The sequence below is a fragment of the Micropterus salmoides genome, unplaced genomic scaffold (genome assembly GCF_014851395.1).
Source record: "Micropterus salmoides isolate LMB-PRFRI ecotype aquatic unplaced genomic scaffold, ASM1485139v1 Ms_hic_scaffold_3, whole genome shotgun sequence".
Lineage (NCBI taxonomy): Eukaryota > Metazoa > Chordata > Actinopteri > Centrarchiformes > Centrarchidae > Micropterus > Micropterus salmoides.
This window is the reverse complement of record NW_024042261.1, coordinates 19361484-19387326: the sequence shown is the minus strand read 5'-3', so window position 1 is coordinate 19387326 and position 25843 is coordinate 19361484. Positions and strand designations below refer to the sequence as shown.

Genomic DNA, 25843 nt, shown 5'->3' with positions numbered 1-25843 from the left:
GTGTGTGTGTGTGTGAGTGTGTGTGAGTGTGTGAGAGAGAGAGAGAGAGAGAGAGAGAGAGTGACATAGTTTTCTTGTGATGTGGTAGTTAGCCCCAGGACCTGATGTGGGTTTTTAGGATTATTTCTAGGTGAAGAACATAAAAATCTAAAACGGAAACACACTGAGCGCCTGCTGAGGCTTTTTTAAAATCAAGAAAATGTAAATGGCAATTTTATGTAAATAACCAGCATTGGCAGTACTCCTGATGTTATTCCTTTACAGCACTAAATAATTTTGTTTCTATATTATGTTTATGGTATCACCGTTATCAACTATGGTTCCATATACATCACTTGCAAATGACAAAATTGCAAACTACCTTGTAAAACATATAACATATTGCCAAAAGTTTTAGGACACCCCTCTGAATCATTGAATTCTGACTGCTTCTACTATGGAGGACTGATAAATTCAGAAATAAATAAATGCTCAATAAATAAATATGCATCCGATTAAATGCACAAAAAAATAAAGACTTATACCGACACAGAACTGCAGGAAAGTGAACTGTTGTTTCTGAGAGCCACATGGTCAGTTAGCCGCAGCTAAATCTGGAGTGCACTCCTATTCGAGTATTTACGGTAAATTCTCCCTCATGGAGCAGCTCGTTGCTCTGCTGTTATCAGCTGCTATTTCAACAAATGCCATTCAGGGTGAAAAAAATCAACTGTGGTGTTGTGTCAGGAGATGCAGTGACTTAACCAGCGTTGAGAAAGAAATATTATGAATAATACATGTAATTTGTTAAGCTATGAGGAGAGTAAAAGTCCACTAGCCGCTAGGTTAATTTATGTAGTGTTTATAATCATACTTTACTGCACTTAACCAGTTGAAATGATTTAATGTAGGCTAGTTACTGTACTTCTGTTTTTTCATACTGTATAAATAATTATATGTGGTGCTCGCATGGCGTACTATTGAGACTTCATTGCCCTCTTCAGATAAGACTCTCAGACTGCAACATGTGTCTTTGTAAAGAGAGAAACAGACTGAAAAGAGTCTCTAGGCCCAATCCAAATGTCCCCCATCACAGACTCAGACTTTGAGGCACGTTCCCGGGAAGTCCGTGAGGGCTTAGGGCTGTCCCACTGTCAAATAGTCAAGTGTGCGAGGGCTCTCTTGCGGACATTTTGAGCCTTTATAGACCCTTTTCCTAAGTCCGCATTTCTGCAGACTTTGGCTGAGGGAAGTGCCCACAGTTCATAGCGTTATGACGTAAAACACGGGGGTTACCGGGGGAAGCCCGGTAGCGAGATGCTTAAGATGCTGCATAGTCAGAGGAATGCAATAACTTTATGACATACTTAGTTTATCCATCCATCCATCGTCAACCGCTTATCCTGCGTACAGGGTCGCGGGACCAACAATAGTGTATTGATTAATTACAAATATATATTGACATTTAGGCTACCTCTCCTCATGTAGGACAAGAGCCTGCAGGACTTAAAAATAAGGCAACAACATAAAATAAAAAGTGTGCAACGTGTTTTAGCGTCGTCAAGGTAACGTGATAAAGTGGCAAAGGGCTGTCCCATTCCTGTTTACAGCATTTTGAGCCCTCACAGCCTCTTGCACTCAATCACTTTCCAAGTGACATCAGAAAAGTCTGTAAGGGTTCAGGCCTTAGGGCTTAGGGGGGGACATAGGGATTGGGCCTCAAACTCTGCCTGTCAGCTTGCTCTTCTCTGTTAAAACTGAATTTACCATCTGGAATTGAATACGAGTGCACTCCAGATTTAGCTGCAGCTAGCTGACCGTGTGCTTCTCCCTGTATCGCAGTTCTGTGTCCATGCATGCAGCAAATTGAAAACACTGTCTGTCAGAGCGTCCACATAAAAAGGGAAGAAAGACATGGCTGGTAGTATTGTCTTCAAATAGAGTTGCTAAACACCTCAGCGCTCTGAAGGAAGCCATCTGACTGTGTGAGGAGCAAGCTTGTTGATGTGTGCAGGTAGAGTAGGCCTAGAGCTCTTCCGTCTGACTGGTCCACCAAAAGGGGAGAAGTTCTCCCCTTGAGACACATCCCCCCCTCATTTGCATAATGAGGCAGAAATGCATACAGAAATGTAAAAAGGACAGGCAGAAATAAATACCATTGGGGAAATAAATAGGGTAGAAAATGCGACAGAAGAATAAAACAGACAAAAATATTAAAACATACACATAAATAATTACATTTAAAAAAGAAGTAATTAATAAATAAAGTTGAAGATTAAGTAATTATTACAAAGGTGAATAAGTAAAGAAGCTAATTAAAATATATATTATAGATATATATATTTATGTCTCCTTGTATAATTTAATTACTGCCTAGATTTATTTATTTACTTTATTTTTCTGTGCATTTAATTGGATTCTTATTTATTTATTTATTGAGTATTTATTTATATCTGTATTTATATCTGAATTTGTCAGGATCAGTCCTCCATACTTCTACAAACATTTGTGAAAGAATGGGTCGCTCTCAGGAGCTCAGTGAATTCAAGTGTGGTACCGTGAAGTCCATTTGTGAAATTTCCTCACTACTAAATACACTGTTAGTGGTATTATAACAAAGTGGAAGTGATTGGGAACAACAGAAACTCAGCCACAAAGTGGTAGGCCACAAAAAATCACAGAGCGGGTCGGCTGCAGTGGTGTAAAGCACGCCGCCACTGGACACTAGAGCAGTGGAGACGTGTTCTCTGGAGTGACGAATCACGCTTCTCTGGATGGTAATCTGATGGACGAGTCTGGGTTTGGGGATGCCAGGAGAACGGTATTTGCCTGACTGCACTGTACCAAGTGTAAAGTTTGATGGAGGGGGGATTATGGTGTGTTGTTTTTCAGGGGTTGGACGTGGCCCCTTAGTTCCAGTGAAAGGAACTGTTAATGCTTCATATACCAAGACATTTTGAACAATTTCATGCTTCCAATTTTGTGGAAACAGTTTGCGGATGGCCCCTTCCTGTTCCAACATGACTGCGCACCAGTGCACAAAGCAAGGTCCATAAAGACATGGATGAGCGAGTTTGGTGTGGAGAACTTGACTGGTCTGCACAGAGTCCTGACCCCAACCTAACTGAACACCTTTGGGATGAATTAGAGCGGAGATTGCGAGCCAGGCCTTCTTGTCCAACATCTGTGCCTGAACTCACAAATGTACTTCTAGAAAAATGGTCAAATAAGCCCATAAACACACTCCGAAACAGCCTTCCCAGTAGAGTTGAAGCTGTTATAGCTGCAAAGGGTGGGTCATCTCCATATTAAACCCTACGAATTAAGAATGGGATGTCATTAACCTTCATGTGCATGTAAAGGCTGGCGACCTAAAACTTTTGTCAATATAGTGTATATTTACTGAACAAATTTGTTCAAACAGTTCACTAAAAGTGTAATGTCACTGTTATGTTTAGGGTGGTAAAGTCATGCTCTAATAGAAGTGGGTTATGTTTTGTCAGTGTTTCTTTAAAAAAGGGGAACAGTACAAGTGTTTCTCAAAACAACTTCACTGTAAGAGATTGGAAGATGCATCAAGATCAAAGAAACTAACCAACAAACTAAGGATTCATCAGACTGTGACTTAACCAATTCAAAAACTGAGAAGATCAATTTCAAGACTGACACATCACATTGGACAGTGTTAGAGGCGATAATACAGACAGACAGGATTCAAGGAGAGTCAAACACTCATCTTAAATTAGTGTACAGCATCTAGCACGCAGCCCATCTCAACAGTAAAAATGTATTCAGGAGATCTTTTGGTATTCTACTCCATTAATGATCATAGTTATCTGCCCTAGGTAACTGAAAAATTGTCTGCCTGCTTCTTGTGGTAATGTAATTATCCTGGTGTTAAACGAGTGTCAGAATCAGAAGTTCCTTCCACAGTGAGCTGGGTACCACCCGTGACCATCTCCAATTTACAGTTCTGGTCCATTTATGATACTGACACTGACGAAGGCTGATTCAATTAGTCAACCTAATCAAAACAGACTGGCCAGAGAACTTCAATGTACTGCAAAAAATATATAAATTTTAACAACCCATTAAGTTCTATATTCAGCCTTAGAAAAACATTTTCTTCACACAAGTGGAAAGCTAAATGATGTGAGAACTTTAGGTGATTTAAATGCTTTTTCACTTAGTTTGAGAAATCTTAATGTGACAAGTGACCAAATGAAATTAGGGAGTCTGTTCTACTGGTATCAAGATGGTGTTGCATAATTTAAAGATACTTGAAATAAGTTGTATAATAATAAGTACCTTTTTTCTTTCTAACTGGGAATGTCCAATTTCCTTTGACCTGCAGTCGTTGTCACTGCTAATTTTATTGTTGTCCTTAAAGGGCTAGTAAGTAATTGTAATCCAATTGACCTTTTGTTGAATTCTGGGAATATTTCCTCACAGTTCACGAGCTCTCCGTGTGCTCAGAAAAAAATCTGGTTTTCCTACACAGTCCTGGCTATGTAAATGTATAACAAAAAAAGTGGTGTGGACCACACAACATGGTTTTAGCCAATCAGGAACAGGAGGTGTTAGTGCTCCTTCACAGTGAGCTTCACCAGAAGATTGTAATGTGAGGGAGGTTCATGCTATAAAGCTGACCCCAACCTCCTCCATGCAGGTGCTCTAAATAACCAAGAAAAGAAACATGACAAAGTGGCAACAAGGATAAGGACCCTCAACAGCTGCTGGCCCACCAAAACCACAAATTGGGTTTACTTGAGTCTCTCTTTGGGTGGGTTCACACCTAAAAGTCCAGTTCCTGAATAAAACGCAATAATGATACATTCTTTCAATTTTCCAGTGGATCCGGTTTGCGTTCACAAATGCAAAAACTCAAACGGTCTAGAAATTGTAAACAAAAGCCATAATTAATTAATTTTGATAAAACAGGCATTTTAAGGAAGAAACTCTCCATCAGACAGTCTTATCACAGTGGACCAGTGAAGTTATTGCAAACATGTAGTCAAAAGTTAGCCCTTGCAAAAGGCCTATTATTAATAGCAGCTTATGTTTACAGAATCCGTGTGGATCTCCGTGAATGCTACATACATAAAAAAACTTCAATAAAAGGTGCAGACTTTCATCAAAAATAAATATTACATATTATCCCTTTTATGCATGAATTATGACAGCCTTTGTCAGGATTTTTTTCCTTTGTGTTTTTATTGCTCTTTAAGCATGAAAAATAAAATTAGAATTAAATTTTTTTAAACATACATTTTTCAAGGAGTTTTTTACATGTCCACTAGGGTGGACATGGTTTTAACTGAAGAAATATGTCTTTAACAAACCAATGAATAAAATTATACAGTAAGTGAAAACTATATTTTTAATGCTGTTAAACCAATGTGGTCACATATTTTAACATATTCTAATATAGTTTAATGCAATGCAAAAACATTGAACCTCACTTCTTACTCCACACTCTCTCTCTTTCTCAGCATCCTCAGCTCCACTATCACTGCTGCCAGCATTTGAGGTTTCTCATATTTCTGGCAGCCAATCATCATCACTGTCACTAGTATTATCCTTACTTGATTCTGATAGACATGGCTCCACTATCCTGAATGCCTTTCTATTAGTTGCTGCTAAACCCTAAATGTTACTCATATAATGGAACTAATCTGCACAAAATATTTTTCTTATTGTAACAAAAACTGCAAGTGTAAAATAAATCCACTGATTTACATTCAAAAAGTATTTTCAAGAAAAACAAAGTCTCAGTAATAGGTAATTATAGTTGAAATATAGCCAGGGATGCATAATGTCCAATTTGGTCGACAGATCATTAATTGCAATTTTCTCCCAACATAAAATCAATGCTTGAAAAGTTAAATAACTGTATAACACTTAGTTGTTACTAGATGTTACCAAATTTTATTTACCAGCAGGGTTCTCCTATAATTGGAGGAATGGCAAGATTTACCTGAGCTGCTCAGCGTTTCTGACCGTCCGTCGGCCATCTTGGTTTTGACTAATTTAAGTTGCACTTACAACAGTTTACCAGAGGGTGGCAGTGTATGGCATGACACACTAGCGTCCACTGTAGTGGCTGATGGCAAACTAGACTATCAGAACCTCAGCCCATTCAAGTAAACAGCTTTTCACTGTAGTGACCACTATGCATGAAAGGGTTAAAATAATTTGCCAATTATTATTGTTATTGTTGTTGTTGTTGTATTTTTACGTTTTGTTGTAATAGTGGGCTTGTAGTAGTTTTAAGTGTTTTTTCTATCGCTTTGATATTTTGATTTGTTTGGTCCGCACCAGAGCTCGAATCCGACGTTCACACGAGCCCAAGTGAACCACACTAAGGGGGTAAACACTCCAGGGTACGCTTCAACTGGACTTGTTACAGCTACCTCTGCTAAGAAACAAACCCCAATATTCTGCAGCATTGAACTGGAATTTTGCACCCCTCCAACTCAGACTGAGATGACTTTTTTTTCTTTCCAGCCTGACTTTTATCCACTTCCACATATTCACATTTGGGAGCTTCCATATATTTCTACTGCTAACCATAGAGCGGCTCCACTGGACCAGTTGGAGGTTAAGTGTTTTGCTCAAAGGCACATTCATAGTAATTGTTAGAGGAGGGGAGAGCACTGTTGTGGACTTTTACTTGGTTGTGTAGCTTCAGGCTAGCACTCATAATAAATTCATTGTTGTGTAATATCATTTGAACTGACATTATCCATCAAACCAGCTGGATTATAAATAGTTACAACAACTAACCACATGACAGGATCTTTCCACTTCCTTACATCCAATTAACAGGATGTAAAGTATTTTTAGTATGGTTTAAGACTTTACCTCACTCTCGGCAGGATGACGATGATGATGACGTAGATGAAGATGATGATGGGTAAGATGAGCATGATGATAATGAGCATCATGGTGGCGATGACAACAAAACTGATGCTGGCTACGATTTAGCTACATCGCGCAGATCACTGGGGGAAAGAGTAAAATATAATTTAATAGAATAATATTTGTGGCATTTTAATGGTAATCACATGATAATGGTTTCAATCTATTTTGTTCTCCGCATATTGTCTGGCATAGGTGCTGTGCCATGTTTATTACACAGTTCAAGAGGCTAATAAACAACTTTCATACACACACACACACACACACACACACACAGATGTAGATAAAAACAGTCCATTTGGAAGGTTATTTTTGAATGTGAATTGTAGGAGGAATTCATCTAAGTGAGAAAAAAGCTTAATGTGAAAACTACCTCCAAAACAGAAAACAGCATGTGTGTCCGTGTGTGTTTTGGTAAATGTATAAAAGGCAACAATGTCTCTTGCTGTACGGTTTCGATGTAAAGTCTATTTGAGTATTTAACGCCACTCTGTGTTTGCGAAACAAAAGCCCCTTTTCCACTGCATGGTACCAGCTCGACTCTACTCAACTTTCTTTGGTTTTCCATTGTGGAAAACTTGTACCTCTACCTGCTCCCAGGTACTTTTTTACTATCACCTCCATCGAGATTCTAAGCAAGCTGAGGCGATTACAAAAATGTGATGTGAAAACACAGCAGACTACTGATTGGTCAGAGAGAATCGTCACTATTCACTGCATCATCATTGCGTGTGCCAGACACAGGCCAGCAACAGAAAGTTTTATATTTTAGAATTTTCATATGTTATTTCACCACTAAATCCACTTCTGAGAAGTTTTGAGGTGAGAAATCAACTGTGTAGATTTTGAATATTGACAGTTTTACGAAAAGTGATGGCGGAAATGTGCTTGAAAGTTTTTGGAGTTGAGGAGCTCCGCAAGTGTTGGCGGGGGAAGCCTGCAGCAATCTGCGGGAGGAGCTCGCCAGGCCGGCCAGCCGCCCGCTAACCGAGCCTGAAAGCCACAGTCACACAGACCGCTGCAGCAACAACGGCAGAGGAAAACACAGCTGTAAGGTTTTCATACTGCTTATCTGTCTTTACATTCTGAGTAATATTGAAATGTTTTAACTTAAATCAAGAGACAGCTGCGTGTGGGTCGCTGGTGTGTGTGTCGCATTGAAAATTATGTCGCGGCAGTTGTTTGTGTTGTTGCTATGACAACCAGCTACATTGAAGGGTACTATCTCTGGCTACTATCTGCAATGGAAAACGGAGGACGGCGGGCCAAAACTGAGTCGAGTAGAGTCAAGTCGAGGCAAATTGAGCTGGTACTGGTAATGGAATAAAGGCAAAAGACTACTGCTCCACCATTTTACAGAGGCATGACAATCTACTGCTTTCCCACTAAGAAATCAAATTAATTTCTTTGAAAAAGAGTTTCAAAACAAAGCAGACTGATCAAACAAGAGTTTCGAAACAGTCGGGCTTACAACCTACAGAATAAAGTTTTTGCTCAGTGGTAGTGTCAAGCCCTGGCTACTACTGTGTAGTATACCAGGGTTTCCTGTAGCCTTCCTCAGCAAAAAAAGGGCACCTTCACTGAATTAAAGACTTCCTCCACTAACATCAAAATAAATGAATGTACATTTATGAAACTAAATCGATCACAAAAGAAGAAATGTCTGTATTTGTATTTGTAACTCAGCTCAGCGCATTACAGTGATTGGTCCAACAGGCTTTTCATTCATTTGCTAAATGGTAATTAAAACAGTATGTCAGTTTTTTCGGATGTTGAGGCAAATGGCTCAATCAATCATCATCTGGGTATGTGTGTGTAGTAACTTGAAAATGTGGGAGCGGCACTGCTGGTCAAAGACCAGGTAGAAGTTACTTGGAAGTTTGATAATGACCAGCTAGATAAACATTTTATTCAAAGAACTTGGTTGAAATTTGTTTGAAGTAGATATTTACCAGATGGGCTCTTATTTTAACGTTAATAGCTCTGTGTTTATAATCATCAATGGCTCTCTTAACTGTTATTTTAGAGAAGAGCGCAGAGCCACTGCTTTGCCTCTCCATCTACCCTCCAAATCATCCAGTGGCTGAAATCCCCAATGGATTACATCGTTTGAATAAAGCTTCCTGAATATGTAACGTGGGACATGCTAGTTAAAACAAGTTTTACCAAATGAAACTGTTACTGATCCAGTCATTTTAAAACTCCATAAACAAGACTCACAGATACAAAGTAAACAGAGGGAATCAAGAACCCATTTACATATCTCAATTATATTACTTTAGTAAGTAAGTAATTTCCCGGGGAAAAGTCTTTATATCCATTACGTATGGCAATATACCACTCCACTGACCTGCCGATGAGTAGGAACTCTCCTACCAGTCCCTGGCGTCTCATGGCCATGAGAATGTTGCGAACAGTCATGCCTTCACAGAAACATGCCACTACCCTGGCCTTGGGCAGGTGGGCCCTCAGTCTCTCCAGCAGCCGGTCAAAGCTCTGTTCTCCAGCATTGCTCCAGATTTTGCCTGTACAAAACACATTGTCAGATGCAAATATGCTCTGTGACAGTTGCGTGACGTGTTTGGATCTCTGCTGCTTTATGTGTTGTAAGGTGTTGCGTTTCATTTGTTTTTTGGTGGGGGGTCACAGTTTCTCAGTTTTATTATTTCACTAAGCTCAAGTATCAACCACCTGACACCCAGAGTGTGAAAATTAGTCTTCACAAGGTAAGATCTCGTTTTACAATCCATGTTATAAAATGGTCAATAAATCTACCTTGCACCTTCTAATAAAACAACAGGCTAACCTTTATTGTAAAAATATATGCCTTCTTGTTTAGTGGATATCTGTAAGCTGAGAGCAGTAAAATTTATTTTAAATTCTGCAAGTTCTGCTTTTTGCTTTTTGCTGTTTGCGTGAAATTGCAAACAACCCATGCACAAACTACAATCCAATGTAGTTTCTTACTTGACTACGCATTTCTGTAATGTTTGGGATTCATTTTGCTTAGTTTACTGTGGTTGTCTTGACCTGAGTATCTTACCAGAGTGGGCAATACAGATGCCCTCCTTGGCCGCCATGTCCTTGAACGCTTCCATCCCACTTTCACCATAGTTGCCTGGAAAACCACAGAAAGGGTAAGGATGATGTTTATTTAAGTTTCAGTTGAATTTCAGTTTTGTTTTAAAATGACTCAGAAAGCCATGTGAAAAGCAAAGGAACACGGATAGATGTGTGTAAAGATATATAAATGCATGCATATATGGGAAGATTGTCCCTTGTGATTTTCAAAAGCATGCCCATTGCAGTAACTAGCCTGCTACGGCACTACTAAAAGCTCAAATTTATGTCAGAGAAAGCGTCTCCCCGCTGTGGCACCCGTTTCTTTGCCAGAGAAAGTGGGTGACCTGGAATTTATGCTAATGAAGGGTTGTACACATTGGCAACAAATATGATAGGATTCCCCTCTTTAATTTCTCTTCTTCTCCCTTTTATCTCTTTCCCTTCTTCCTGTTGATTGAAGAAAGGATAAAAAAGATTTCTCTCACTATTTTTACCAGTGTTACTCTCTTTCTCGCCCAATGAGGTTGTTATATCGTCCAATAATTCCTCCTTTTGACAGAGTATGCTATCAACAATAGAATGGAGTCTAATTAGGTATCATTGATCCAAGCTCTACTTAAACTGATGGGGAAAATTAAGAGGTCAAAGCAAACAAAGTGGTAGAAATAGAGTGATGAAAAGGGAAAAGAGGAGAGAGGAAGCAAATTATAGTGGGAAAAGAGAGCACATGGAGAGAAAAGGGGGAAGAGAGGGAGAGGAAATGTACACTGAAAGTAGAAGAGGTCCCACAATCCCTGACCGCTGCTGCAGCTCAGTGTCTGTGTGTGTGCGGGTGTGTGTGTAGTCAGGCCAATGATGAGTGTGGTGGAGCAAAGTGTAAAGTCCTGTAATTAGTGTCTCAGTGAGAGGAGTGGGAGACAGATGGTACAAACCATCCTTCGCCTGCTCACACAGACACACACACACAGACACTCACACATTCACACTGTTACCATCATCAAAATCGATAAAGCTTGTAACCTACTTCACTCTGGTCTCAACAGGGATTTATGTGCGAGGCGTCTCTCCTCTCTCTCTCATGCTACAATCTCACATAAATACAGTTGCACTCCCATCCCTCCCAAACAAAAACCCACCCACCCACGTACACCTACATTTTTTAGGCTACGACCAAACTCCAGCATGTCACTATGTTATCATAAATAGTGTTTTGTTTGTTAGAATGGGTAGAAGGGAAATCATCAAAAATCATCAAATGGCTTCATCAAAGTTGACATTGGGTGTGATTAAATGCACAAATTCTTACACTCAGGATTATTAACAGCATTCAAAGTCAATTTCAGTTCTCTGGGTTTCTAAAGTTCACCTTGCACACCTTTTCTCTATTGCTTTATTCTCATTCTCTCTCTGTCGCCTGGTGCCATCCCTCTCTAATTTTGTTTTGCCTTTTTTATTATACCCAGTACACACACACAAACACATACTTGAGCAAAACACCTCATATACAGTATATATAACTCAAGCTTCTGTCTCACATTTGGCGACCTCCCGCTGAAATAGATAACTGGCACCTCCAGCACAGAGATCACTAGATCAGTTAGCTTCACATTGTTTTCTTTATACCCTTTAGCCCGCTGTGTTTTTTGCCCATTTTCACTCCTCCTACAAAGCTGTGTCTCTCTTTAATTCAAATATATATATTTTAATGATAAACAAAAAGAGCTTAAAGTACAAATTAGCAAAAAACATGAACGATTAAAAAAGGACAAAAATCCCTTCTCAGTGTGTGCGCCTCGCATTTCTGCTCCTCTACTCTCTTCTTCTTTGATCTCTGCTCATCGTGTTATTCTTCTGATATATTGCAATAAATTACAACATGCAGTCACATGCAAAGCTGAAAAGTCTTCTGCTTGCCCTCAGTGGAGCTCCCTCCTCCCCTTCTCGCTACTTGCTTTTTCTGCCCCCTGCTTTCTCATTGCAGCAAATTAGACAGTAAAATTTAAGACACAGTGTCTTTTCTAGCCTCTTTTACATCCCTCCCCTCTCACCCTTCCTCTATCCCTCTCAATTGCCATCCTCATCCTCTTGTCACTCTTATCAGGTCCATTACATGCAATTACATGTTCCTCCCTTTCCCCTTTCTCCCTTCCTTGTCTGTTTTCAAGCCCTTATTCCCTATGGTTCACCAACAGTAAAAATATACACATTATTAAGGAAATTGCATCCTCTTGCAGTCTCTTTCTATTCACCATGATCCCTCTCTTATTACCTTCCAGTTCTCCTTGATCCTCACCAATGCCACCGCTGGCCCATGTCACATCTGGAGTGCTACGACAATGTGCAGCTAAATGTCGAACACAGTAATACCCTGGGGCAGACATTTGTTTGGCACTCATATTGTGTCAAACACAGAGGTAAACAAGATTACAGAATTACATAGCTAAGAGCACGTGCATAAACACAAATACAAAACTGCATGCATTAGCACATAGACATGCACAAACTCACAAACTGTGAGTTGTGTCTGTGTCAGTATCAAGTCTACATTATTAAGTAATTACTAAGTAAGAGTGACGTTACTGACAGATGTAAAATTAGGCCTGCAATTAAAGGGGTAGTGAGTGATTATATTCCAGTACACTTTGTTAAATTCAGCTAATGTTACCTCAGGGTTTGCTAACTCTCTGTTTTGTGTGTGAAATCTGGTTTTCCTACAAAGCCCTGGCTCTGTAAATGAAAGACAAAGAAAGTGGTGTGGACCTTGCCACACAATACTGTTGCAGCCAATCAGCAACAGGTGGCATTACATTCAAACATCCTGGACTCTAGGCACTGTGAAGAAGGAGAGATGGTGGAGAAACAGCCAAAGAGGAAAATGTCTGAAGAGTATAAACAGAGAAGAAAATTAGGTGATCAGGCAAGAGGGAAGGCGTGTCGATGCTGGAGAAACTTCTGAGATTTGAAATTTTGGGGGAGGAGCTTCTGAGGAGGGGTGTATTTGTTTGGCAGTTGAGTTCAAATATCAACGGTCCAGAATAACTGACTCTCCCTTTAACAATTAATTTCATTGTTGATTAATCTGCCAATTATTTTCTCAATTAATCAGTTAATTGCTTGATCAAAAATGTCTGTAACTAGTGAAAACTGCCGGTCACAATTCCCTAAATCCCAAATGATCGTTCTGAAATTACTTGTTTTTTTAAACGAACAGTCTAAAACTCAAAGGTCAATTCACAAAGACTGGATTGCGACCGCTGACAGCACTATAAATTGCACTTGCCACTGCTATCTGCCCTGTCTCACTGTGCGATACACAAAAGATATTGTGCTATTAATATTACAGCACAAACACAGCAATAACGTTTTGCAGCTGAGCGCAATTTCTCCTTGTTTTGTGTGTGTTAAATGTTCATCTGCAATTTTCTCTAGTGGTCCCAGTAATATTTGTTCTTAATGTATACTTAAAGGTTCAGTGTGTAAGTTTTAGTGGCATCTAGCTGTGAGGTTGTGAATTACAACCAACTGCCCAGTCCAACACCACCCCCTACCATTTCAAAGAGCGTAGGACAGCTGGCTGACACAGCACAAAAGGTGTCCCTTCTGCGACAGCAGAGAGTAGCCAGTCAAGAAATGAGGTTTGTTTAGATAGATTTATAAATTATTATTGTATTTATTTAATTATTCGGTTAAACCATATGTTATTGCGACTTTGCCACTAACAAATAACATGGAAAACGTAAGCCAAGAGTATGTAACACTGTCACTATTTCTGCATCACAGTCCATTATAAACCAGAAAATAGATAAAGTTTTTACATTGACAAGGGGAACATGACAACACTGAAAACATGGATCTTATATTGCATTTGTGCCTATAGATCCTAAGAAATATTACACACTGAACCTTTAAGTTTAACTATGACCTGGATGACAAAGAACCTTCAGTGACTACCTTTAGTCTAAGTAACACATCATACAACATTTCAGTGACGTCTGACTCACTCTGTATTGAATATTTTGTCAGTGATTTGGGACGTTTTAACTGTGTGCTCCCCTCATATAGTATGTAATAGTGCAACAAAATCCCCAATTTTTCCCAAAACTTAGCTGCATACTGTGTTAAATTTTAAAACATCAGTACTATAACACAAAAACACACACACATACAGAGAAACAAACACTTGCATTAGTGCACACTGTTAACACTGATGCATGCAGCTGGTCATAAACATATGTACCTGTGCAGGTGCAGCTAATAACACACCTGGTATAATAAATTATAGCCCTGTTAATATATTCTCCAGTAAATTATTTTAACGTGTTTTACCATGGCAACAGCTCAGATGTTTCCCCCTTTAATGAGCCTGCTAACATCTTTGGCAATAGGAAATCTCTATTTACTACTCCCTCATGAAAAAGAATCTGGGCAGCTGGATGGTCGTTTATCTATCTTAGCAAAAGCCAATAAATGGATTTGCAGAACAAGAGTTCCAAAATCTGAGCCATATTAGTAGTAGTAGTCCTGTGACCCAGGCTTATTAAAAGAAAGAAGAGATCTTGTTATATGGGAACCCACCAGAAACAGGCCCATGACCCACTTCGAATCTTCACCCTTAGGCAACACTGCCAAAGACGACGATGACAATTTGAGCAGATTCCGTGATTCTCCTCTTCCCCATTCATTATGCCTTTCTATACACTGCCCTCTCCAACCCATCCCACTTTCATTTTCCTCAATCCTGCGAAGGCCATGACAGGTAATAGGCACAGGGCATGTCATGCTCTAGAGACAGATAATGGAAAAACAAAGGGAGAGAAAACAGAGAAGGTGGGCGAGAGGGGGAATTAGTGGTGTCAGGATCGAAATTGCCAATAACAAATAGGAGAAAATAGGTTGTTTGTCTATGTGTGGCCCTGCGATGGACTGGTGACCTGTCCAGGGTGTACCCCGCATTTCGCCCAATGTCAGCTGGGATAGGCTCCAGCCCCCCGCGACCCTGTATGCAGGATAAGCGGTTGACGATGGATGGATGGATGGATGGATGGATGGATGGAAATAGGAGAAAATAATGAGAGAAATTGAGAAAGACAAAAAGGGAGTGAGACTAAAAGAGGAAGAGGTGGAGAGAGCGTTGACGTCTTGATTTATTGAGAGATGGATCGAGTTCTGTTGGAGTGTGCTTGGGTGAAACACGTCAAATTTTGTGTCAATAAAACCCATTGAGCTGAGGAGAAGAGTGAAACAAAGGAATGCTAAACTCAATGTTGTTGAGGATGATGATGATGTTAATTCTCCTCAGTTAAATACATACTGAACACTGAAACCCATTTGCACCTGTGTGTGTGAATTATTATTAGTTTGTGTTATGATTTGACTAACAGACTGATCAAAAAGTGAGATATTGTACAGAATGTGCACACATTTAATCCATACAGTACAGTGCATAAACATGCCAACACGCTGCCAAAGAACATTGGACATCACCTCCCTTCCCCTTCACAGCACCTAGTGAAACAGATGAGCACCTTCAGCTACAGGCTGGTCTCCCCAAGGTGCTCTACAAAGACTTGATCTCTGTATCAATTTTTTGTGTCTGATTTCTTTCTGTCTCACCTCTAATTTCTGTAGCGATTGACCCTATAGCTTGGAAACAAAATGATGATACCAAAAAGGAACTGATGGTGATCATAGATTATCTCACTTCTGGTGTGCTGCAGTTAATCTTATACTACTTCTAGGTTTATACTATTTTGGCTTAATGAATTTCTATAAGCATTGGAGAACTGACAGATTCATACACAATCTCCACAATTAAAAAGAGATACTCTATAGACTCCTTTGAATTTTACGTTCATTGAAAAAGAAATGTCAAACCAACACATTATTTGCATATATTATGGCATGTAGGTTATTTACCTTCTTCCAGTGAGAAGGTAATACTCCCTGTCCTCCCTCTAATAATATTACTTCATTACTTCATTATAATTGCTAGGCTGATATTACATGTATTATTCAGTTTCTTGCGTATCAGTTTCTGTTGCCTCCAGATGCAAAATGTTAATGCAGAGAATTAATGAGTCTCTATAACCCCGCCCCCCATCTTTCTCTGAATCTGCAGCTCCTGTATGCTCGCTTATCTATCCAAGGCACTCCACACACACACACACACACACACACACACACACTTTGCACTCTGTCTTCTGCAGTTTTCTGGCACCATTATCATTGCTTCCCCCAGTCTCTCTTCATTCCTTGTCCCACCCCACATTTTTCTTCTTCCTTTTTCCCCTCAATAAACCCTTAATTTCCTCTCTGAACCCCCTGTCCTTGTTGTCTCCCTTGTCTCCAATGCCTTCCCTATCCCTTGCCTCTCTCTCTCTCTCTCTCTCTCTGTTTCAGAGTGATTGTATTTGAGATGGCAGCGTCTGACCTTGAAGACCAGTTCCAAGGTCAAACCAGCCTGTCTGAGGAATTAGACCAATACTTTCCTGACAAACACACATATTTACACACACAAGCACTCTCTCAAACTACTATAAACATACACACACACACACACACACACACACTCTGGTCTCATGAGAAAAAAATTAAAATGTCACACTCAAGACAAATGTTATATCTGACACAATATTGTTACAAATATGCAGGTTGATTTGTCTGTAACCCATCATGTACATAAACAAATGTAGACAGATTTGCAAATATGTCTTCTGTCATCTACAAAGAAACCACATTGAATCTTCAAATGAGAGAAGTAGTAGTATCATGTAAATTATAATATAATTCCACAAGGTTTATCAATCAATGTTGTCACTAGAGTTTAATGTGTTATATATATTTTTTTTTTATTTAACACAGAGCAACAATTACTTTTGGCAACAACAAAACAAGACTTGTGTATTGACGTAGGCTGTAAACCTCTGCAATGGAGGTGGTGAGTAAAATGGTATTATGACCAACAGTCACATTTACACTTACCGACCACTTTATAAGGTACACCTGTTCAATTGTTAACACAAATGCCTAGACGTGGTCAAGACAACTTGCTGAAGTTCAAACCGAGCATCAGAATGTGGAAGAAAAGGGATTTAAGTGACTTTGAACGGGGCATGGTTGTTGGTGCCAGACGGGCTGGTCTGAGTATTTCAGAAACTGCTGATCTACTGGGATTTTCACTCACAGCCATCTCTAGGGTTTACAGAGAATGGTCTGAAAAAGAGAAAATATCCAGTGAGCGGCAGCTGTGTGGACGAAAATGCCTTGTTAATGTCAGAGGTCAGAGGCACAGCAGAATGGGCCGACTGGTTCAAGATGACAGAACTCAAATAACCGTTACAACCAAGGTATGCAGAATGGGAAGCAGATGGGCTACAGCAGCAGAAGACCACACCAGGTCCCTCTCCTGTCAGCTCAGAACAGGAAACCGAGGCTACAATTCATACAGTCTCCCCAAAATTGGACTAAAGAAGATGGAAAAATGTTGCCTGGTCTGGTCTCAGCTGCGACATTCAGATCGTGGGGGCAGAATTTGGCGTAAACAACATGAAATCATGGATCTATCCTGCCTTGTATCAAAGGTTCAGGCTGCTGGTGGTGGAGTATTAATGGTATGGGGGATATTTTCTTAGCACAGTTTGGGCACCTTAGTACCAACAGAGCATAGTTTAAACGTGACAGCATACCTGAGTATTGTTGCTGACCATGTCCATCCCTTTATGACCACAGTGTACCATCTCCTGATGGCTACTTCCAGCAGGATAATAAATCTTGTCACAAAGCTCAAATCTCAAACTGGATTCTTGAACATGACGATGAGTTCACTGTACTCCAATGGCCTTCACAGTCACCAGATCTCAATCCAATAGAGAACCTTTGGGATGTGGTGGCACGGGAGATTCGCATCATGGATGTGCAGCTGACAAATCTGCAGCAACTGCATGATGCTATCATGTCAATATGGACAAAAGTCTCTTGTTCAAATATGCCACGAAGAATTAAGGTAGTTCTGAAGGCAAAAGAAGGTCCAACCCGGTACTGGCAAGGTGTACCAAAATACTTGAATTTCCCTTTCATTTGAGAACGATAACTGCTTATGTGAATTAAAACTAGAAAAAGGTATAAACTTTCAAGTTACAAGTAAGTTTACTGTTTTCAAGTGATCCATGTACAATTTGTTCTTTGTTTTAGCGTTTGACATCAGCTGCTGCATCATATAACACTTTTTGCCTATTTATAAACTTTATACACTCTTCTAATGCATTCCCAAAACACAATCAACAGACAAATATCTCTCTTACACTCACAAAACGTTCATACCTCAATTCAAATGCTGTTGTAATGCCCTCAGGCAATGCCAGAGGCCAGTATCTAGAGTCCTAAATGTGTGTGTGTGTGTGTGTGTGTGTGTTTATCAGTCTTTATCACACACACTTTCAGGTTTAACAAGCCTTCTCTCAGTGGACACACATCCAGGCACAGTTACTACATTGTCCTCCAGTTCATGTAGCTGTGACACTATCTCCCACCAGTAAACCAGCCAACCCAACTCAACCAACTTCAGAGTGAATGTGTGAATTAGTGAATAAGTGAGTTTCTACAGTAAATCTCCATCGGAAATTTGATCTCCTTGAAATGATGTTCTGTCTATAATATGCAATCCTTACTATTATGCTCTCTGGCATAATGTGTGTCTCCCCTGCTATCCCCACATGCTTATTTCTGGCACCTGTTCTTGTGACCCCCATTCGTCTCCCTGTCCTCCAGCAATTACCTACTGATCTACACTGCTGTTTTTGGACACTACTTGTTCATCAACTTCTTGGCTTCATCTTTAACCTGGCTACAATAACTCCAATTTTATCACATTTACCTCTCTTTAAATCTCTTTACACACTTCTCCCTCCCTCTCTGCAGCACTGTTGCTATGACCGATTGCGTCAGTTCCTCTCTGCCTTGCCTTTCTCTTTCTTGTCTTTGCACTGAAAATACTCCTGTCTTGTTGGAAAGAAAACTTTTCAGCTTTTTCCTCCTTGGCTCCAATTTCTCAGAAAGTTCCTTTTTGTGAAGCATCACAAATTTCTTCACAATTGGACATATGTGAGCGATCAAGGTCTTTTTTTATTTAAGTCACTCTGGATAAGCTTTAGGTATATAAATGTAACGAGCAGCCAAGAAATCAGTATAATGAGGCAGAGACAGAGAGAGGAAGAAAGAACGAGAACATTTTAAAGATAAGAGTCTGTATGTGCGTGTGTGAGCTTGGAAGAGGGGTTTTAAAGAGAGTGGGTGGTTGTACCTTCAGTGTGTATAGCAGACACGTAGCTCCAGTTGTATCTTTTGACAATGTCCACCATTGCTCTTGCCTGTTGGGCATCTGAAGGCACCACCCGCATAAAGTATTTATAAAGGCTCTGAAACAATGGAAATAAAATCATTGAGCATCTAGAACTTTCAAGTAGGTAATGGGTAATTCTACATAATTCAATTAAAGTTACATTAAAGTAGCAGTAATACATTCTCTCTCTTATTGATTCCCTGTAATATTTATGAGCCTATATCTGTACAACTACAATAACAGAAAAGAAAGGTACATGGTCTCACCTTATCGCTGAGGTCCATACTAGTGGCAGAGTAGGCAATCTGTGGTATGTTGAACAGCTGTAGAAGGTTCTGTACCTGGATGGCCACTGAGCTTGACCCCGGTCCAATCAAACCCACAATGGGTTTCTTCCCCCGCATTGGAGTGGCAGAGGGGTCTGCACACTTCATTGTTGCACCTCCACCTCCGGCTCCTCCTCCTCCCCAGGAACCTCCCCCACCCCACTCCTCGGCCTCATCGGAGGAGACCAGTGAATCCCGTATGAACTCAATGCTCTGCTCCAGAGCTACAGCCGAGTGCCAACAGGAGTCCCGGATCTCACAGCCCAGGCTGATGTTGGGAAGGATGAACGGGTCAGCGTTGATGCGGTCCAGTGTGTGCATCATGGCCTCCACCCTCTGGATGCCATACTGCTCTCGGACCGCACCACACTTGCGCTCATGTACCTGCGTGGGGTGTACAGGTTGGAAGACTACATCAAATCTAATCAAATTGAACTGACATTTAGATAACAGTGTTGTCTAAATATTGTCATTAGTGATGATGGCATTAATTATTCAGACACATTTCAATGGGATAAACAGAAAGACACATAAGTGCTTCACTGTTGGACTAAAATTGGTTTTATACTCACATGGCTGTTTGCAATTATCAATAATGAGAAAGCCTGAATGTCAGTGGGTGACTACAGGTTCCTGGGGCAACTAATGGAGGTTGAAGGTTCATGGATTAATAAGTACCCATTCTACAAATTGAATGTGTTCTTTGGGTCTGTACAACAGATCGGAAATTTGGCAATTCCAATAATTTTTCTGATCATCATTTTATAGATATTCTGTCCAGGCAGCGTTACATAATCGAGGTTGATGAGAGTGGCATGAGAAAATATGCACAAAAACTGAATTCCTGTAATTATGACACACAAACCATCATGCAGACACACACAGACACAGAATTACCTTGTCAGCAGGAGGCTGATGATGGACGGAGAACAGTGCTCCAATGATGATGTCACCAGGTATGTGTGCTACAACTCGACGTTCGTTGGACTGAGCAGAGTCAGCTTGATCAGACACCACCCAAATGGACAGAATTAGCAGCAGCCCAAAAATCATCTTGGTCCGTTCAGGTAACAACAACAAGGAGAAGCGGATCTTAAATGAGTTGTGTAGAGCTGTCACAGGAAACTACTTGTCCGAGAAACACTTTTCCTGGCCATGGCAAGAGCTTGTGGCACAGAGGAGTTTTTGAAAACGAAAGATTTTAATATATTCCTTTCTTCTGACTGGTCTTACTTCCTTTCAAGATGGGACCATCACTGCAACAGGTGCAGAGACAGATGCAGCGGTGCTACCTGGAAAATTCAAAAGGAAATGTGGGCTTAGTCTCATTGGATGAAATAACTTCAGGCTCCCCCAATTACAAATGTAGAGTTGATCTCCACATTAACAGGTAATAGACAGACATGTTGACATCAAACCTGTGGCCAGAAAAGACAAATTTTGGTCACATTTGGACATCTTAGTTGGTGCTGGACTTCACAAGTATGCTTGCCACATAGGCTTGTCTGTAGTTTAATAGTTTGATCTATTTACTTCTAAATAATCACAGTCTGTAGACACAATCTCCTGTCTTTACTTAAGCTTGACAGACCTTCAAAAAAACATTGTTTACCCATATGCATTTATAATCTTTGATTAAATAAGATTTTAATTTATCAGTTTGACATGGGCATCGTCTGTGGTATAATGTAAATGTATAATCTTAATGTATTATATTGTACACTGCATGGCAAAATGGGGAAATAAATTAAGAACTATTATGTGGGATTCTAATGTATTTTCCTAACCTCAGAGCAACAGGCAAACATGTTGGCAGATCACCACACATTTTTTTGTTAAACATAAGTAGTTTGGGTAAATCAGATCTTCAGTCAAGTTTAAGATTAAATCCAAACACCTTTCCTCTACAACCCATTTCCCTTCACACCTCATCTTTTCAGCTACTGCTGGTGAAGCAGGGAAAGCTGTGTAAAAAAATGCCCAAGCTCATATCTTTCACTCTCTCGACACTCTCTCCGTTTGTGCACGCATTTCACAGCAAATGTCAATCTCAGACTACTATTCCATAAGCCTACTTGATGTTTAATTGAAATCAGCATGCAAACTGTGCAAGTGACATCAACATAATGACCACTGCATCGGCCATTAAAGTGAGCAACACAATTTGCAATTACTGTTTATTCTTAATGAAGCTTGATGTGATGACTAGAGTACTGGCTACAGACCAATACATTTGAAATATGTATGCAGACTTTACAGACACTGGCTTTAGCTTTACAGCCCTGCCCTGTTGTGCCCGGTGTCTACAGCACTAAATCACTGAGACTGAGCACAGTCACCATGGTCAACACTGTGTCAACATAATATCAACAACACCACTGCGACATCGTATCACACCTCACAGCTGCTGTGAGGAATCTTTGTGTGTCTGAAGTTTTACACAGCACTCACTTGTTAAACTATAATACCAACAAGATCACATAAAGCCACTGGCAGTCCCATTTCTCATTTTAAATCCTTTTTGTTTTGGTCCTTGATGATTAACTCTCACTGTTGAAGCAAAAAAATCCATCAGCACACCGTATGTCATTCCCTAAGTGTCTGCCCATTTACTCTAACAAAATCAAACCGGGTATGTTATACCATTTTCTCCCACAGCTTTAATTGTATTACTTTTACACTGGCTTTTGGGTGTTCTCTCCAAATTGGGCCCCCTTGTATCGTTCTCATTACAGTTTAAACTGTTTTTAAAAGACTGAAACAAAGACTACTATACAACCTTTGGCAAAAACTGAGCAGTCAGAGACTTGTGCACATGCATTTTTATTATAAGTTAAAGAATGAATTGCAAACAGACGTTAGATAAAAAGGAAGAATGCCCTTTACAAAATGTGGCCAAGTCAGCAAGTGGATGATTCAAACGTACATACAGGAGACAATCTAGGTATAAGAAATATACCAAGCATACAGTGTTTAAGAGTTAGTCAAATATGAGGAACGTCAGTTTCTTCCCCCATGTAAAATTTGACATGGTCATCCCTCTGCATTAATGGGCAAGTCTTATAATTTGCTTTACCTCAGAGCTACACAAATACTTTCCTGCAATGGAGCTATTTAATTGACCATAAAAAGCAGGGGGCTGTGACAGTTTAGACAGCAGAGTATGGCATCCACTGCTTATACAAAACAGGATCAAGGTCACGACAGGGAAGATGGAGTGGAGGGAAATACAGAAATAGAGGGAAAGAAACAGACCACATTAGATGAAAAGACAGAAAGAGGGAAGATGGAGAGAAAAGAGGAAATAGAAAGGTAGGGGAAGAAAGAGAAAGGGGGAGTGTATGGAGAAAGAGGTAAGATTAGAAAGACAGAAATAGAAAGATAAGAAAGGACACAGAAGAAGCAGAGAGTGATGAAAAGAGGCATCAGGGACAGAGAGCCTCACTGAACGTAATTAACGTGACAGTGTCATGATGGCAACAGGGCTAACTGCTGCTCCAATAATGAACAAATCCAGCAAATCTCAGCTCTCGCTCACACACACTCTATCAATGATGCAATTGTGTCTCTTTCTCCCATTCTCCCTATCCACTTTCACAAGTAACAAAGATAACTCTCCTCACCTAAAATGTCTCTGCTAACTATATTCATACATACTTTCCAACTCACCAAAATTTATTTCAACACACATTTCTCTCTGCCCTAGGCAAGCCACTGTTTCATTAGCAATCCTCCAGTATGTCTCCCTCACGCACTCACTCACATACATGCTGTGTCTCTCTGTCGCGCCCCCCCCCGTGTCGTTCTCTTGTTGTGTGGCCCCGACTATAGCTGAAAAGAAAATCAAATCAAATCCTCATTCCCTAAACAAACATCTCACACACGCCATTAGGCATTTATATCTCTAGTTCTAACCACACTTTGCGCAAGGGCATTATAAAACCCTCCAAATCAACTTTTACACAGACATAAACACACAATGTAGACAGAGACAAACAAACATTCTTATTTCGGTCTTACTTTAACTCAATGAGTTTCATTAGTGCTGACACACAATGTTTAATGTGTTGAGAAAGCATTTAATTTACTGCACATTTAAAAGGGAAAATAACAATTAAAATGTATTAAAAAGAATCCCTGGTGCGCAAATACATTTATTTTCTCCAGCTTGTTCTGTGTGACGCACAGACATTTGTGTTTGTAATTAATGATGGGGCAGGGGGCAGCGTCTGGAGTTTTCAAAATAGATTGTAGCTGCTCTTTTCATAATCTGAGCAGCTTGACTTTGACTGTAAAAAAAAACTGCACTGACTGCATATTTTAATTGGTTAAAATGGGGGCGGGGGTCCCAAAGACACATATCAGGACACACACTAACTACAATTGTTCACCACATATGTTGAAACACACAGACATAAATAGGCTATACAGATCTTTACATGATACAACATGTCCATGTCTTTCTGTGGATATAAGACATACCAACTTTAGATTACAGTAGAAAACTCATGAATGTTCAACAGAAACACAGAGCACACAGGCACCATCAACTGATGCCATATCATAGTGTCAAAATAAAATGGGTCATGCTGCTTTTTCTGTTGTGTGCACAATTTAAGAAAGCAGCAATATTTTGGGGAACTTCAGTTATTCGGGGAAGGCTTTTGCTGAGTGGACATGTGACAAATGTGTCTCCATGTGCCTCCACATGCCTCTTGTTCCCAAGTGGACAGAGGTACTTTTTTTTGCACCTGAGCCCCAGGAAACATCATGTTTCACAACAAGGTAATTTTCATCATCACTAATTGCTGTCTTGTTTCTAGAATTATCTAAGTGCCACTAGAAGCTTGTGCTCAGACATCTGACATCATTAGGACTAGGAGACGCCAACACATAACATCCAGATTTGTACTTCCATAGCTCTCCATAGAAAGTGACATCTCTTGTGTTACTCTTCCCAACTGCTACAGCCAATTAGATTTTGCCAGTCTATCTAGTTAAACATGTCTAAATAAATAAATAAATAAATAAAGGTATGATATACTGAATGACCTTCTCACAATAGAGGACATGAAGATGTCAAACACCATCAGAATCTCTCTGAAACCAATCAGAAATCCAAAAAGTATGTCACTGTAAACCTGCTGTAGTGTAGCCTACTGCTGACTATATGGTGCCTCAATAATGCTCATATAGTCATTGTCGCCAGGAAGTGCCAACACGTAAGACCTTACCTGCTGCAGCGTCACATCAGACAAGGTGTGACAGAACTGCGCCTGCATAACTCCTCCAAACAAGCTCTGACCTTAAACCACTTCATTCTGCAATGTTTCAACTGGGACTCGCAGCCTACACTGGTAGTCAATCGTCGGTTTTCAGCGACTTCATTATTATACTTTGCTTTTTATCTATTGTGGTTTCGTTGATGTTCCTATAGGGTCCCTTTAAAAATAATTCATTGATTAGTGTGATATTTGGTAAACCCCTAATTAATCACTGACATACACGCAGAGCGCCTGGTCAAACCGCCTCTCTCCAAGGAGAAATAAAACCCAGAGACGACAACAACAATGACTGGCGCAGCGCTGCATCCGTCATCCGCAATGGGAGATCAGAGTCCATCATTCGCACCGAATCAAACACACATGCACACGATTTTATTACAAGCGACTGGTGCAAAGCATGACAGAGACACCGTCTGAAATGAACATGTCTACAGCATGCACCGATGAAAACCGGGCTTCTGATCCCTCTCTCTCTTATTGGCATCTCCCATACGTCTCCCAGTGATGGCTGCACTCTTTAACTAGGACACTGTTACGGGATATAACCTTATAATATAATCCAAGGATAACTAGTCCGGATTTAACTGCAACTAAGTGCCTTTAGGAATATTGCAAAACAGTAGGCAAATAACATAATATAATAAAGGTGCGACAAAATCACTCTGAGCAGAATATAAAGTAGGGTAGACAGGATAAGTCTCTGTAGACATATTGCATGGAGCTTTCACTAAGGGTGCATTTCTGCAAAATTTTAACAGTAAGCCTTACCTTATAGGAATCTACGTCTATCTGACGTCGCCGGCACGGTCCAGCGCTTGCTGATCAGGTTGCAAGTTACAATCACAGAGAGAAAAGATACTGCCGATCATGTGTTGGTAGTCCAATGTCAAACCCTCCGGAGCTGCCCCTGATTGCTGTGCAGTTTCAGAGCT

General features: G+C 40.2%; 1 protein-coding gene across 1 annotated transcript in view; it reads right to left on the bottom strand.

Annotated features, from left to right (window-relative positions):
• Positions 1–25843, bottom strand: part of grm5b (glutamate receptor, metabotropic 5b) — a 77096-nt gene extending 51253 nt beyond the window's left edge. Inside the window, 6 exon segments of the mRNA XM_038694192.1 lie at positions 9251–9425; positions 9944–10018; positions 19262–19376; positions 19567–20010; positions 20524–20918; positions 25680–25843. Of these exon segments, the coding sequence (XP_038550120.1) occupies positions 9251–9425; positions 9944–10018; positions 19262–19376; positions 19567–20010; positions 20524–20679 (965 nt within the window). The 5' untranslated portion in view covers positions 20680–20918; positions 25680–25843.